A 16,619-nucleotide genomic window follows, 5' to 3' on the forward strand; every position below is an offset into this window, starting at 1 on the left:
ACCATCCAGACTGTTACCAGCACAAAGTTCAAAAGCCAGGATTTGTGATAGTATGGGGGGGTGTATTGGTGCCCATGGCATGGGCAACTTCCACATCTGTGAAGGCCCCATTAATGCTGAAAGGTACTGTACATCCAGGTTTTGAAGCAACATATGCTGCCATTCAGACATCATCTTTTTCAAGGACATCCCTGCTTATTCCAGCAAGAAAATGCCAAGTCACATTCCGCACATTACAACAGCGTAGCTTTGTAGTAAAAGAGCGTGGGTGCTAAACTGGCCGGCCTGCCTCCCACTGAAAATGTATGGTGCGTTATGAAGCACAAAATACGTTGACGGGGACCCTGGACTGTTGAGCAACTGAAGTCATATATCAAGCAAGAACAGGAAAGAATTTCGTGTTCAAAAGTAAGCAATTAGTGTCCTCAGTTCCCAAATGCTTACTGAATGTTGTTAAAAGAAAAGGTGCTGTAACACAGAGGTAAACATCCCCCTGTCCTAATGTTTTTGGAATGTGTTGCAGGCATCAAATTCAGAATGAGTGCATATTTACAAAAAACAAGACAGTTTATTAGTTTGAACATTAAATATCTTGTCCTTGTGTTCAAATGAATATAGGTTGAAAAGGATTTGCAAATCATTACATTTTGTTTTTGAATGCATCCCAATTTTTTTGGGAATTGGGGTTGTATTAATAATAATAATAAATAAGGGCGGCACGGTCGTGTAGTGGTTAGCACGGTTGTGTAGTGGTTAGCACGGTCGCCTCACAGCAAGCGAGGCGTTCGAACCCAGCGGCCGGCGAGGGCCTTTCTGTGTGAAGTTTGCATGTTCTCCCCGTGTCTGCGTGGGTTTCCTCCGGGTGCTCCGGTTTCCCCCACAGTCCAAAGACGTGCAGTTAGGTTGACGTGGGGCAGCCTTGGGCTGAGGTGCCCTTGAGCGAGGTACCTGACCCCTGACTGCTCCCTGGGTGCTTTGGTGTGGCTGCCCACTGCTCTGTCTGTGTGTGTGTGTGTGTGTGTGTGTGTGTGTGTGTGTGTGTGTGTGTGTGTGTGTGTGTGTGTGTTTTCACTGCTTCAGATGGGTTAAATGCAGAGGATGAATTTCACTGTGCTTCTATCAAACGTATTGTTGTGCATGTGGGAGCAAATGATGTTTTCAGAGAACAGCTGTTTGTCCAAGATGATTTCAGAAAACTTTTTTCTGATCTCTATAAGATTGGAATACAATCTTTTATCAGTGGCCCACTCCCTGCAAGGGGAAGCTTTGCATTTACTCGACTCTTCAGTCTTAACACCTGGCTTGGAAAAACTTGTTTTTCATCTGGTATGAACTTCATAGACAATTTTAACCTTTTCTGGAATCGCAGAGAATTCTTCAAGCCAAATAGCACTGAACTCAGCTGGATTGGGACCAAAGTCTTAGCGGATCATTATGGACTTGCTCTACAACATGCAGTTTTCTCTCAGCCAACATTGAGGAAAACAGTTGATAAGATGTCGCAGACTGACCTAGTAAAGACAAAACAATAATCTATGCAAGTCTTCACCAAGGACACACAGCCATCTGGGGCAGACTGCCAAGAACCATCTGGGGCAGACTGCCAAGGACATCAACAATCACACGGAGAATGTGAGCATGCGATTCCATCATGCGATTCCATCCAGATTGAGGACCTGACCAAAGATAATCATGTCAAGGCTGCATCATCCACATCTCGACCCCATGCAAGTATCACAGAGACTATCAGGGAGACAGTCACCACAGAGACAGTCATAGAGACACTTACAAAGACCTCACCAAAGTCTCGCTGTTCTGATTTTATTGTACCATCTCCGTCTCCCCCCTGCATGGATTTCCCTAATAGTATGCAGAGACTGCTGCCAATGGCTACACTCTCTTTTTCCAGCCCAAATCTGTCGCGACAAGCAGTGTACCCAGTTCATCAAAAATCAACCAACAGACTGAACTGTGTTCGCCCAGGACTTTCAGCTGGCTACCAATCTTTTTCACCATCTAAAAGATACATGACATCTCCAATCCTTCCACCCTCAAACCAAATGGAACATACAGAGAGTCTTGTATGATGTGCTGTGGGTCCCTGCATTGGGTGTAGTTTTGAAAACAAGCTGGGACCCAGAATGCCTATGCCATTCTCTATTCCTGTGTTGATAAGAAATACAAAACATAGAGCATATTTAACCCAGGGGGTAAACCAGTCTAGTCTCCTTCCTGTTTCAAAACAACATCGGAGTGCCCAAGCGGATATTACTTCTAGACTTTCTGTAAAGCTAGCTCTTCTGAACGTTAGATCACTTTCAAACAAGTCATTTTTAATTAATGATCTTATTTGCAAACACAATCTTGATTTTTTGCTTCTAACTGAAACATGGCTGGATCAAGCAAATAGTGCTACCACCCTTATTGAAGCAGCTCCCCCAAATTTTAATTTTATGAATGTTACCCGACAGGGGAAAGGTGGAGGGATCGCAAATATATTCAAAGTCTCTTTTCAATGTAAACAGTCCTCACTTGGTGATTTTACATCCTTTGAACACTTATGTGCACTTGTTACATGCTCTCCTAACATATTGTTATTAACTATTTACAGGCCTCCGAGACATTCAGCCAAAGTTTTTCTGGAAGAGTTTGGTGAACTGTTGTCAGTCATTTGCTTAGAGTTTGACTGTCTTATTATATAGGGGGATTTTAACTTGCATGTAGATAATCCTGAAAACACTTATGCCAGAGAACTACTTGCACTTATTGACAACTTCAACCTAGTACAACATGTACAAGGGCCGACCCACTCTCGTGGTCATACCCTTGACCTCGTCATCACAAAGGGTCTTACTGTTTCTACTACTGTTGTTGACCTGGCCTTATCTGATCATTTTTGTGTTTTCTCTGATGTTTCTATGTCGCCTCACATTCAAAACCGCTCAACGACTATGGGTAGGAGAGTCATAAACAACAACATGTGTTCTCTTTGAGCAAGCTCTCTCTCGGATCTCAACCAAAATGTCAGACTCTGTAGATGATTTACTGGAAATTTTTAATTTAAATATGACCCAAATTATGGATGATATTGCTCCATTCAAAATCAAAAGAGTCAATGATGAGCAGAAAGCACCATGGAAGCAATACCCAGCTGTTAAACTGCTAAAGAGAGAATGTAGAAAGACTGAAAGAAAATGGCGCAAATCTAAACTTCACATCCATTATCAAATCCATAAAGAGATGCTTTGTAAATATAATTATGAAATTCGTAAAGCAAGACAGTCTTTCTTCTCAAACATCATAAACAGGAATATGAACAATGCCCGTGTGCTATTTTCAACAGTAGAGAAGCTAACTAATCCCCCACCACAATTAGCACCTGAACTTCCCTCAGTTAATAAATGCAATGAGTTTGCATCCTTCTTCAAAGGTAAAATTGATAAAATATGGCAGAATATTGCTCATAATATATCTCAGTTGCAAATAATTGAAAAACTGCAATCACCAGTGACACAGACAGATAACTTCAACACAATGTCAGAATTTTGTTTAATTGATTATGAGACTCTTGAAAAAACTGTACAAAATCTCAGTTCCTCAACATCTGAATTGGACATTCTGCCCACCAACTTTTTTAAGTCTGTTCTTCATCTTATAATTACAGATGTGCTTCAAATCATAAATACATCCCTAGAGACTGGCATTGTTCCTATGTCCCTGAAAAAAGCCGTTGTAAAGCCCCTACTTAAAAAGAATAATCTGGATGCTTCAGTATTAAACAACTACAGGCCAATATCAAATCTACCATTCATCGGGAAAATCCTTGAAAAAATTGTCTTCAATCAATTAACTGCCTTCTTGATGTCAAACAGCTGTTTTGATAACTTTCAGTCAGGATTTCGTGCCAATCATAGCACTGAAACAGCGCTGATTAAAGTTATAAATGACATACGTCTTAATACTGATGCAGGCAAAACATCGGTCCTGGTGTTACTGGACCTCAGTGCAGCTTTTGATACTGTTGATCACAACATACTGCTATATCGACTTGAACACTGGGTTAGGTTGACTGGTAAAGTTATCAATTGGTTAAAATCATACTTAAAAGATAGAAGCTTCTTTGTTACCATGGGAAATTGTACCTCAACATCAATGTCCTTGACCTGTGGTGTCCCCCAGGGGTCGATTCTTGGACCATTACTATTCAACCTTTATATGCTCCCACTTGGGCAAATTATCAAGAACAACTCAATTTTGTATCACTGCTATGCAGATGACACCCAAATTTATTTTGCTGTATCACTTAATGATTATACCCCCCTTGAATGTCTCTACCAGTGTATCGACCAAATCAACAACTGGATGTCACAAAATTTTCTTCAGCTGAACACAGATAAAACAGAAGTAATTCTATTTGGGGAAAAAAGATGAAAGACTCAGGATTACCACTATTCTTGACACAAAGGGGATTAAAACAAAAGAAATGGTTAAAAATCTTGGTGTTTTCATTGATAGCGAGCTAAATTTTGACAGTCACATGAAACAATCACTAAAACGGCATTTTATCACCTAAAAAACATTTCCAAACTAAGAGGACTTATGTCAAAAAATGATCTGGAAAAACTTATGCATGCCTTCATCTCTAGTCGGATTGATTACTGCAATGGCCTTTTCACAGGCCTGCCAAAAAAGGCCATCAAACGACTTCAGCTGGTTCAAAATGCAGCGGCTAGGGTTCTCACACGAACAAAAAGAACAGAGCACATTAATCCAATTCTAAGGTCCCTTCATTGGCTTCCAGTAAGCTACAGAATTGACTTTAAAGCATTGCTGCTGGTGTACAAATCTTTAAATGGTACAGGGCCCAATTACCTCTCTGATATGTTACAGCGGCCTAACCCAATCAGATCTACCAGATCGCAGCAGCAAAATTTACTGGTAAAACCTGTTGTTAAAACAAAGTGTGGTGAAGCAGCTTTTAGCTACTATGCAGTACAACTATGGAACCAACTGCCAGAGGACATCAAAAATGCTCCTGCTGTTGGCAGCTTCAAATCTAGATTAAAGACCAAGCTGTTTTCAGATGCTTTCTGCTAAATTATTAATATTGTCATCTCTACATGTTTTAAACTCTTAACTTTTACAGTCTCTGCATGCTTTAAATTTTACTTAACTTTTATTCTATTTTATTCTGCTGTTTTTTTTCTTTTCCTGAACTTTTACTTCATTTTATTATTTTATTTCTACTATTGTTTAATTCTTATTTTTCTTCCCCATTTATTTTATGTAATTTTATTTTCTATTGTTTACTGTTTTGCTTTTACCTCTGTAAAGCACATTGAACTGCCACTGTGTATGAAATGTGCTATATAAATAAACTTGCCTTGCCTTGTGCTTGAAGTGTGCATGTGACAAATAAAGGTTTCTTCTTCTTCTTAAAAAAATAAGCCATTTGAGCTTGACAGGATAATCCATTAATAAAAATGCAGCAACTCATTGCAAATTATAAGACTCAAAGCAAATCAGTTGAGTTTTACATTAGTTAGTCTTCTTATTTGTAAAGTTACACACTCGGGAGCAAGATTACCATACAAAAGCTTTTCAGAATTTATGGGATTTTCATGAATACCTGTTCGTATCCAGCTTGATAAATGAGGCCCGATGTTACCGGTATTTCATTCGTACAGCCTCCCTCTCCATCAGCCCTTTCAATGAATTTGTGCAGAGATTATTTCTTGAGGAAGCCAATGAATTTGATTGCCTATGAATATTTGTGGTTTGAGAAACAGCCCTTCTCCTAATTTGTGAATATGGCTTATTTAAACTTAAGGGTTTATATTTTTTCCTGAAATCCAGTTGTTGCTGCAGAGTGCTGGGTTAATTATCCTGCTACCACTGCTACTTCCTTTTCTCACACCGCTGCTCTAATATCCAGGTATAATGGCTGTGCTGGTGTGCCACAGACTGGATCCCAGTTTCAAGCAGTGTGGTACTGCAAACACTAAAACCATTTACTTAAGAGAATCATCATCATCATCTTTTGGCTGCTCCCGATTAGGGGTCACCACAGTGGATCTTTCGTCTCCATTGCTCCCTGTCTTCCGCATCCTTCTCTACCACACCTGCCACTTTCATGTCCTCTCTCATCACATCCATGTATCTCCTCTTTGGCCTTCCTTGTTTTCGTGTGCCTGGCAGCTCCATCCTCAACATTCTCCTTCCAACATGCTCTGCATCTCTTCTCAGGATGTGCCCATACCATCTCAGTCTCATCTCTCTTAGCTTAATTCCCAAGCTCTCTACATGTGCTGTCCCTCTGATGTGCTCGTTCCTTATCCTGTCCAACCTTATCACTCCTATCGCAAACCTTAACATCCTCAACTACGCCACCTCCAACTTTGCCTCCTGTCTAAATCCAGCCATTGGGGGTGCATAAGCGTACTCTTGGCACCGGTCCCAAGCCCGGATAAATCGAAGAGGGTTGCGTCAGGAAGGGCATCCGGCGTAAAACTGCGCCAAATCTAACATGCAGATTGAAAAGAGAAATACCATTTACTTATTAAGAGAATACGGTAGCAAAACATAAAACACAGATGTGAGTTCTAATGTCTATCTTTGCCTTGCATGATCAGATTTAGGCAGCTCTCTTGCTTCTAAAAAGTAAGCTGTTCCACATACTTGAACTTCTCCAGACCCTTTTTTCCCAGCAAAGCAACAGATGCACATTATGAAATTAGACACAGTATTAAAGAAATTGACTTGGACCAGAGCACTGTAAAGACTGATCCCTCAGCCTGATTGCAGTTGATGAGGGTGGAGGGAGTTCATGTTTGAGGTCATGCTGCACATGATTTGGAGGTTTAATATGAGAAACATCAGACCAGTTGCTGATGCAATGTTGCACTAACCTACACCAGCTTCAGTAAAGCTGCTCAGTCCCCCATACAGAGATTGTGATTTCTGTAAAATAAACAGCATATGTTTAACTTAGACTTTCAGAGAACCGAATGTCCCCAAATCATTTACTCCTCCTGTGAAAAAAAAAAAATCCTCACTATACAAGGTAACAAATGAAATAAGGATGTAATGTTGTATAGTGATGTCTGCAGAATTGTTCCTGTTTTATATTGATACTAATCATGAATTTACTGATTGATTGCTTTTTAAAAATTGCAATTATACCCCCCTCTGTTTGCCCTTTCAGTACTGGGTGGACTATTATCTGCGATGGAACATGAGCGAGTACCCTGGAGTGTCCAGTGTAAGGTTTCCTGCTGATCAGATCTGGACTCCTGACATTCTCCTCTATAACAGGTAGAAGTGTTTAGCATAGCATTTAAGAAAAATGAGTAAATCTGGGAAGGAAACAAAACATTTCTAAACACATAACCGAACGAATATTAATAGTGTAAAACTTTACAGAGAAATTGGCCATAGCAACAAATGAGTAATTGTGCACCTAGTGAGTAGAGTAGATAAGGCATCATGGTTGCAGTGACCATTTCATAGCTGTGTGTGAGTTTTGTGGAACTTTTTGTTCAATAATGATTTAAACCAGCAGTAGGTTAAAAAACCTTTTTGATGCTTTGTTACAGAAAATCTGAAAGTTTTTAGTACCTACCAAAAGTTTGGGCAAACCTTCTAATTCAATTGTTTTCTTTATTTCTATTAATTAAAAGATACTTTTTCATGTCTTAAAGTAATGATGGATGTCTCATCTCATCTCATTATCTCTAGCCGCTTTATCCTGTTCTACAGGGTCGCAGGCAAGCTGGAGCCTATCCCAGCTGACTATGGGCGAGAGGCGGGGTACACCCTGGACAAGTCGCCAGGTCATCACAGGGCTGACACATAGACACAGACAACCATTCACACTCACATTCACACCTACGCTCAATTTAGAGTCACCAGTTAACCTAACCTGCATGTCTTTGGACTGTGGGGGAAACCGGAGCACCCGGAGGAAACCCACGCGGACACGGGGAGAACATGCAAACTCCGCACAGAAAGGCCCTCGCCGGCCCCGGGGCTCGAACCCAGGACCTTCTTGCTGTGAGGCGACAGCGCTAACCACTACACCACCGTGCTGCCCATGATGGATGTCATTTCTCTTTACTTAGTTGAGCGGTTCTTGACATAATATGGATTACTACAGTTGTGGAATAGGGCTATTGACTTTATTTTTATTATTTAATGTTTACTGTTTGATCTCAAACGCATTAAAAAGGCAAGAAATTGCACTAATTAACTTTTGACTGGTTAAGATAATGCCAATAGTGTGTAAAGCGTCATCAAGGGAAACGGTGGCAAATTTGAACAATCTAAAATATGAAACACAGCTGTGATATCTTCAGTATTGTTCCACAATATAGGAAATAGTCAAAATACAAAAAAAAACTATGAATGAGTAGGTGTGTCCAAACTTTTGACTGGCAGTGTATGTTAAGCATTTACTAACGTGATATTTCGTGTGTGTATGTAGTGCTGATGAGAGGTTTGATGCTACTTTTCATACCAGTGTGCTGGTCAACTCATCTGGCTACTGCGGATATCTACCCCCAGGTAAGCCATAGTAGATGACTTCTCATGCACATCTCTTCAATAAGCCTTCTTTTTTCTTTTATGTTGTTTATGAGCCGCTCTGTGGATTCCATCTAGGAGAAGTTGATGGCTTTGCAGAGAGAAATGTTTTTTAGGGACTAGAATGGACAAGCGGGGTAGTCTGCCACGTCTACCCGTTTCAAGCCTAAACAAATTCCAATCTTATCTTCGGCTCTCTCAGCCAGCACTGCCTTGGTCAAGGTCGTTGCTGTAGGAACAATCTTCCCCTGAAGATCACTGCAGTTAGACTCTCTCTCTGTATTCCCTATTATTCCTGACTATTACCATTCCTTTGTTTGTTTGTTTGTTTGTTTGTTTGTTTTGTGTATACGCTTTTATCTGTGTTGTACTATGAAAGCTGTGGGTGGTAGAAATGGGCAACTGGACTTGCTTGAAGATTCTTGAAAACGTTTCACCTCTCGTCCGAAAGGCTTCCTCAGTTCTGTCTGACTAATAGGGAGTATCAGATATTTATCCTTTCCTGGCTCAGAATCAGAATCAGAATTCTGATGACCAGCTCATCTAAGGTGTCATTGAGGCATCATGTTGGTGTGGGTCACTGGAGGCTGGGTGTGAACGGCGAGTCATTAGGGTGATCAAAGGATTGCCCGTTAGGGTGATCAATGGCAAGCTGACTCTTTCTGTCCTCCTGTGAGTCACCGAAAACAGCTGGGTCCTGGCGTACACCCAGCCGTCTGGGAAGAGTGTCCAAGACCACATTGTAGATGGTTGATAAATAATGTCTTAGACCCCCACCTCTGTTCAGTGATGGCCGTTTCAGGTTGACAAAAATGGCTTCTTTAACTCCTCGCTCATACCAACGATCCTCTCTGGCTAAAATGCGTACGTTACAATCCTGAAATGAGTGTCCTTTGTTGTTAAGATGAATGTAGACAGCCGAGTCCTGGCCTGAGGAGCTGGCTCTCCTGTGTTGAGCCAAGCGCCTGTTTAGCGGTTGTTTTGTTTCCCCAATATACGAGTCCGTGCAATCCTCACTGCACTGAATTGCAATTGCATACATAGTGTATGCAATTCAGTGGAGTGAGGATTCTGATTCTGATCCAGGAGAGGATAAATATCTGATACTCCCTATTAGTCAGACAGAACTGAGGAAGCCTTTCGGACGAGAGGTGAAACATTTTCAAGAATCTTCAAGCAAGTCCAGTTGCCCATTTCTACCACCCACAGTTTACTATGACCTAGATGATTGAGAATCTTCACAGACATACTATGAAAGCTAAGTGGTACCGGAGTCAAATTCCTCGTGTGTTCGCATACCTGGCAATAAAAGTGTTTCTGATTCTGATGGATCTGTCTATCCTATAGACAATCTTCAGGGGTATCCTGCGTCCAGTTCATACTGTGAGGGGGGAAATAAGTATTCAAATACTTTTGCTTTTAGTTTTTTTTTTTTAACAGACCTCCAGTGTATATATTCTCTTCAAATTTAGATACATAAACATGAGTAGAAATATGTATTTATAGGTATACAAAAGATGCAGTGCATTTAAGGAATAAAATTGATAGATAGGTAGGTAGATGGGTAGTAAGTAGCAATCACGGTAAAGGTGAAGGGAGAGCAAACCTACAGAGCCATAGGAAAGATTTTTAACATCCCTGTCAGTAGAATTGGTTTGATAACGTGCATATGGCAAGTATGTGGAAAAGTATCTAATTATTACCAGACGTGCATCATATAATTATAAAGAAGGTAAAACTCCTCTACTAAAAAAAGAAAAAGAAGCACAGTAATGTGTGTCTAAATGCATTTAGACAAATCTAAATACCTTTTGGAGCAATATATTCCAAAAGACAATGTAAACAAACATTGTCCAAAGACAGACAAAACAAAAACAGACCTCAGCCCGTGATGTTCGGAGAAATACAGGTTGTACAGAGGATCCCAAGGACACCACACCCACAATGAAGTATGGTGGTGGGAGCATCATGATATGGGTCTGCTTCTGTTTAAATGGTACTAGGGTATTACATGCTATCAGAGGAAGCAATGCACAGAGACATACAGTATTGGAGGAGAATGTAATCTCACGGGCCAAGAAATAATATGGAGAAAAGATGGATGTTTGTACAAGACAGTGACCTCAAACATACAGTAGTGCTTGAAAGTTTGTGAATCCATTAGAGTTTTCTCTATTTCTGCATAAATATGACCCAAAACATCATCAGGTTTTCACACAAGTCCTGAAAGTAGATAAAGAGAACCCAGTTAAACAAATGAGACAAAAATATTATACTTGGTCATTTATTTATTGAGGAAAATGATCCAATATTACATATCTGTGAGTGGCAAAAGTATGTGAACCTTTGCTTTCAGTAACTGGTTTGACCTCCTTGTGCAGCAATAACTGCAACTAAACGTTTCCGGTAACTGTTGATCAGTCCTGCACACCGGCTTGGAGGAATTTTAACCCATTCCTCTGTACAGAACAGCTTCAACTCTGGGATGTTGGTGGGTTTCCTCACATGAACTGCTCGCTTCAGGTCCTTCCACAACATTTTGATTGGATTAAGATCAGGACTTTGACTTGGCCATTCCAAAACATTCACTTTATTCTTCTTTAACCATTCTTTGGTAGAACGACTTGTGTGCTTAGGGTCATTGTCTTGCTGCATAACCCACCTTCTCTTGAGATTCAGTTTATGGACAGATGTCCTGACATTTTCCTTTAGAATTCGCTGGTATCATTCAGAATTCATTGTTCCATCAATGATGGCAAGCCATCCTGGCCCAGATGCAGCAAAACAGGCCCAAACCATGATACTACCACCACCATGTTTCACAGATGGGATAAGGTTCTTGTGCTGGAATGCAGTATTTTCCTTTCTCCAAACATAACGGTTCTCATTGAAACCAAAAAGTTCTATTTTGGTCTCATCTGTCTACAAAACATTTTTCCAATAGCCTTCTGACTTGTCCACGTGACCTTTAGCAAACTGCAGATGAGCAACAATGTTCTTTTTGGAGAGCAGTGGCTTTCTCCTTGCAGCCCTGCCATGCACACCATTTGTTGTCCAGTGTTCTCCTGATGGTGGATTCATGAACATTAGCCAATGTGAGAGAGGCCTTCAGTTGCTTAGAAGTTATCCTGGGGTCCTTTGTGACCTCGCTGACTACTGTGTGCCTTGCTCTTAGAGTGATCTTTGTTGGTCGACCACTCCTGGGGAGGGTAACAATGGTCTTGAATTTCTTCCATTTGTACACAATCTGTCTGACTGTGGATTGGTGGAGTCCAAACTCTTTAGAGATGGTTTTGTAACCTTTTCCAGCCTGATGAGCATCAACAATGCTTTTTTTTTTAGGTCCTCAGAAATCTCCTTTGTTCGTGCCATGATACACTTCCACAAACGTGTGTTGTGAAGATCAGACTTTGATAGATCCCTGTTCTTTAAATAAAACAGGGTGCCCACTCACACCTGATTTCAATCAATGGGATGACAAACACCTGACTCTAATTTCACCTTCAAATGAACTGCTAATCCTAGAGGTTCACATATCTGTGAGTGGCAAAAGTATGTAATATTGGATAATTTTCCTCAATAAATAAATGACCAAGTATAATGTTTTTTCTCATTTGTTTAACTGGGTTCACTTTATCTACTTTTAGGACTTGTGTGAAAATCTGATGATGTTTTAGGTCATATTTATGCAGAAATATAGAAAACTTTCAAGCACCACTGTACAGGCAAAAATAACTAATGCTGCTTTTCCACTACCAACGCGGCTGAGTTGGGCTGAGCCGTGCCGTGCTGAGTTGGGCTGAGTCGAGCTGAGCGGGGCTGTTGGGGTTGCATTTCGACTACAACCGCGCTGAACCGTGCTGGCTGGAAGTGGGTGGACACATTGGGTGGAGTTAGCAAAAGTGGGTGGACGTCACGTGATGTCGTTAGGCGGCGCAAACAGTGACATCAGTGATCTTTTAAGCGGTAGTCTCACGACCCGGATAGTAAACAATAAACATGGAGGACATGGAATCGTTAATGTTGCTGGTCTTGGTGCTGTGGCTTGTTGTCACCAACAACGCCAACAGATGCTGGCAAGAGCGTATAGATGAGGCGAGGCGCATAAGGCTTCAGAAATTCAAGTAATTCGTAATTCTTCTTCTTCCGGGTTTACGGTGTTTACAGATCCCAGCTTGCTCGCGGGGCGTGTGTGGGCATGTGAGGACACTCCTCCTCACCAATCAGTGCACAGGGGAGTGTCTCCTCACGCCCCTAGCCCCACTCGGCTCGGTTTGGCTCGCTTCAGCCCCACTCCAAAACCGTGCGAGTTTTGGGTGCTAAGCAGGGCTGAAGCGAGCTGAGTTGTGCTGCTCTGAGGTAGTCGAAACGCGAGCCGTGTCGGGCTGAAGTGAGCTGAAGTGAGCTGAAAAAGGGTAGTGGAAAAGGGCCATAAGAAGGTCTTGCATGGCTTAGCCAGTATCATGACTTGAATCCCATTCAACATTTTATGGAGGAAGTTCATCAGAGGGACCCTCACATCCTTGGGAAATTGAAGATGATTTGGCAAGAGGAATGGGCAAAGATTGAACCACAAATTGTTGCATAAATGTAATTATTTCTTCGTATAAATCCCTCAAAGCTGTACTTCCCGACAACAGCTTTACCTACAAAGTATTAGTGCTGGTAATTTGTGGTGTCTGAAAACCTTTTTCCCTTATCAATTTCATTTTTAAAATGGACTATCTTTTTTTGTACTTATGAAAATGTACTTTTTTTTGTTCGTATTTATAAGTCAAACAACAATGTGTGTAAATTTGAAGTGGATATGTGAAATAACAAAAGCAAAAGTGTCTGAATACTTGTTTCCCTTCACCATAAGTGCAGGTTTGCCATATTGTAGCCATGTCCAAAGATGTAGTGGAGGATATGCAGTTCCCTCATGAGATCCCACAATACACTGTAACAGTTTACTGCCCAAAATAAAGTACTAAAGGATAGAGAATACGTACCATAATGCACTTAGAGGGAATAGGGAGTATAGTACCAATTTGGGATACAGCTCATCTTATCTCTCCTAATTCCTGTCTAAGAACACTACAGTCTGTAGATGTGGAATGCCCAGAGAGTTTGGAAACTGTTATGGTTTTGGGAAAGCACTGTAGAAGAGCACGAATGGCTCAGAGAATAAGGAAATGAGAAGCCCACAACACTGTGCAGCTGTTTGGTGTCTGGGAATAAATTAGATTCATAAGCATTTGTCTTCTAAAGGTGTTGATTGAGTGAGACAGTTGGATGTTGTAGTTCTTGACCGCCATAATTGTAGGCCATGGAGTTTGACGCTGATTCCGGTGTTGATGTAACATTCAAATTTGACTTGACAAACAAACAAAACTTGCGATTTGTGTTCCCTCCCCTTCATTGCCATCCTTCTCAGTGTGCATGGTAGGCAGCATGTTCATGGATCTAATTGCTGGCAAATTACCATGGTTTTAGATGATAGTTTAACTGTCTGAAAAATATTCATTAATACATAGTTTGTGTGGAAAATGAAATTATTGTATGTAATTAATTTTGGTCATGAAGGGTGCCAATCATTCTGAAGGACATTATATCGGTTTCTAACTCCTTTTATCCTGTATTTATTACCTCTCCCGCAACAGAGTAAGCAGGGAGAGGTTTTGTAATCAGTGCGGTTTGTTTGTGTGTCTGTCTGTCTGTTAACAATCTAGCGTCTAGACGGTTGCACCAATTGACTTAAAATTTTCAGGGTAGGTGGGCAATGGTCCGTAGATTACCTGATTAAATTTAGGGAGTAATCAGGTTAAGGTCAAGGTCACCGGAAAGGCCGGGCGAGGTTTGTTTTGCCTGGCAACACTTGTTTTCCTTATTTTGGTCGTGTTGTACTATCCTCCAAATAGCCAGTTTGTTCTTTGCAATATGTAAATTTGTTAAGCTGCCTTTTTTTTTTTTTTTTTTTAATTCCAGGAATTTTTAAGAGCACCTGCTACATTGATGTGCGCTGGTTCCCCTTTGATGTTCAACGGTGTGCTCTGAAGTTTGGATCTTGGACATATGGAGGCTGGTCTCTGGATCTGCAGATGCTGGAAGCCGATATCACAGGTTACATCGCCAATGGAGAGTGGGATCTAGTGGGTAGGTAGAAACAGACTGATAAAGTATATAAAGGACTGTTAGGATCCCTAGAAAATGCTTTTTATGAGGGGAAACCTGGCCAAAGCTAGAATTAGTACCCGAGGAGCTGGTCCCCTAACCAATCATTTTCCAAACATGTAATTAAGGGAAAATTCCCTGAGGCAGCCAATACATTTTCTTCTCTCTCTGAAGATCAGAGATAAAAAAAAAAATTGTGCACTGTTTGGAAATAAGCATGCGGAATGTCTTGTGATGATAACAGCAATCATCAGCTGTGGATGCTGTCTCTGGAGAGTGATTTGAAAATAATGAAACATTCTTACTAGCAGACAGAACTATCAGTGGACCTGGAGAAGAATAGGTTCTTTAGTCATTTGAATTTGGCAGCATTATTTGCAAATCATCATTTGTGCAACAGTTGCCAAAAGGGAAAAAAAATCTTGTCACTTTTATTTGTACCATGATCACTAAAATCCATCCCTTACAATAAGTAGTACTTATTGTTCAAGAAAAATCAAAGGCAAGCTATTCTTAACCACTGATTTTATAAATTAATTTTTTCACTTTCTTGTGGTCATGACCACAGTTAGGAGATTTGGAGAAAGCTAATGGCAGGGTAATGAGGATTGGAAATCTGCCTCATGGTCAGTTAAGAGATAAAGTACCCCTATTTCTTCAGGGAAATCAAGGAGCATATGAGGGAGGAAGCAAGAACAAGTGCCCTGAGTCAATGGGCCTGAGAACACCCCTATAATTGGAAATCATATCAAGAGACAAGCATCCACTGAAGGAAACTGGATAATTCCTCTTTTATATTGTTTTTGTGTTGGTTCAAGTGGTGCTTTGATGAGTTTTGCTGAGAGTATACAGTGGCGCTTGAAAGTTTGTGAACCCTTTAGAATCTTCAATATTTCTGCATAAATATGACCTAAAACATCGTCAGATTTTCACACAAGTCCTAAAAGTAGATAAAGAGAACCCGGTTAAACAAATGAGACAAAAATATTATACTTGCTCATTTATTTATTGAGGAAAATGATCCAATATTACATATCTGTGAGTGGCAAAAGTATGTGAACCTCTAGGATTAACATTTAATTTGAAGGTGAAATTAGAGTCAGGTGTTTTCAATCAGTGGGATGACAATCAGGTGTGAGTGGACACCCTGTTTTATTTCAAGAACAGGGATCTATCAAAGTCTGATCTTCACAACACCTGTTTGTGGAAGTGTATCATGGCACGAACAAAGGAGATTTCTGAGGACCTCAGAAAAAGCATTGTTGATGCTCATCAGGCTGGAAAAGGTTACAAAACCATCTCTAAAGAGTTTGGACTCCACCAATCCACAGTCAGACAGATTGTGTACAAATGGAGGAAATTCAAGACCATTGTTACCCTCCCCAGGAGTGGTCGACCAACAAAGTTCACTCTAAGAGCAAGGCGCGTAGTAGTCAGCGAGGTCACAAAGGACCCCAAGATAACTTCTAAGCAACTGAAGGCCTCTCTCACATTGGCTAATGTTCATGAATCCACCATCAGGAGAACACTGAACAACAATGGTGTGCATGGCAGGGTTGCAAGGAGAAAGCTACTGCTCTCCAAAAAGAACATTGCTTCTCATCTGCAGTTTGCTAAAGATCATGTGGACAAGCCAGAAGGCTACTGGAAAAATGTTTTGTGGATGGATGAGACCCAAATAGAACTTTTTGGTTTCAATGAGAAGCATTATGTTTGGAGAAAGGAAAACACTGCATTCCAGCACAAGAACCTTATCCCATCTGTGAAACATGGTGGTGGTAGTATCATGGTTTTGGCCTGTTTTGCTGCATCTGGGCCAGGACGCCTTGCCATCATTGATGGAACAATGAATTCTGAATAATACCAGCGAATTCTAAAGGAAAATG

General features: G+C 40.8%; 1 protein-coding gene across 1 annotated transcript in view; it reads left to right on the top strand.

Moving 5' to 3' along the window:
• Positions 1-16,619, top strand: part of LOC132873317 (neuronal acetylcholine receptor subunit alpha-7) — a 60,189-nt gene that overhangs the window by 30,311 nt on the left and 13,259 nt on the right. The window contains exons 4-6 of the mRNA XM_060908731.1: positions 7,205-7,314; positions 8,483-8,562; positions 14,548-14,715. Of these exons, the coding sequence (XP_060764714.1) occupies positions 7,205-7,314; positions 8,483-8,562; positions 14,548-14,715 (358 nt within the window). The remainder of the gene's footprint in view (positions 1-7,204; positions 7,315-8,482; positions 8,563-14,547; positions 14,716-16,619) is intronic.

This window comes from Neoarius graeffei, chromosome 2, assembly GCF_027579695.1.
Source record: "Neoarius graeffei isolate fNeoGra1 chromosome 2, fNeoGra1.pri, whole genome shotgun sequence".
NCBI classification, from domain to species: Eukaryota; Metazoa; Chordata; class Actinopteri; order Siluriformes; family Ariidae; genus Neoarius; species Neoarius graeffei.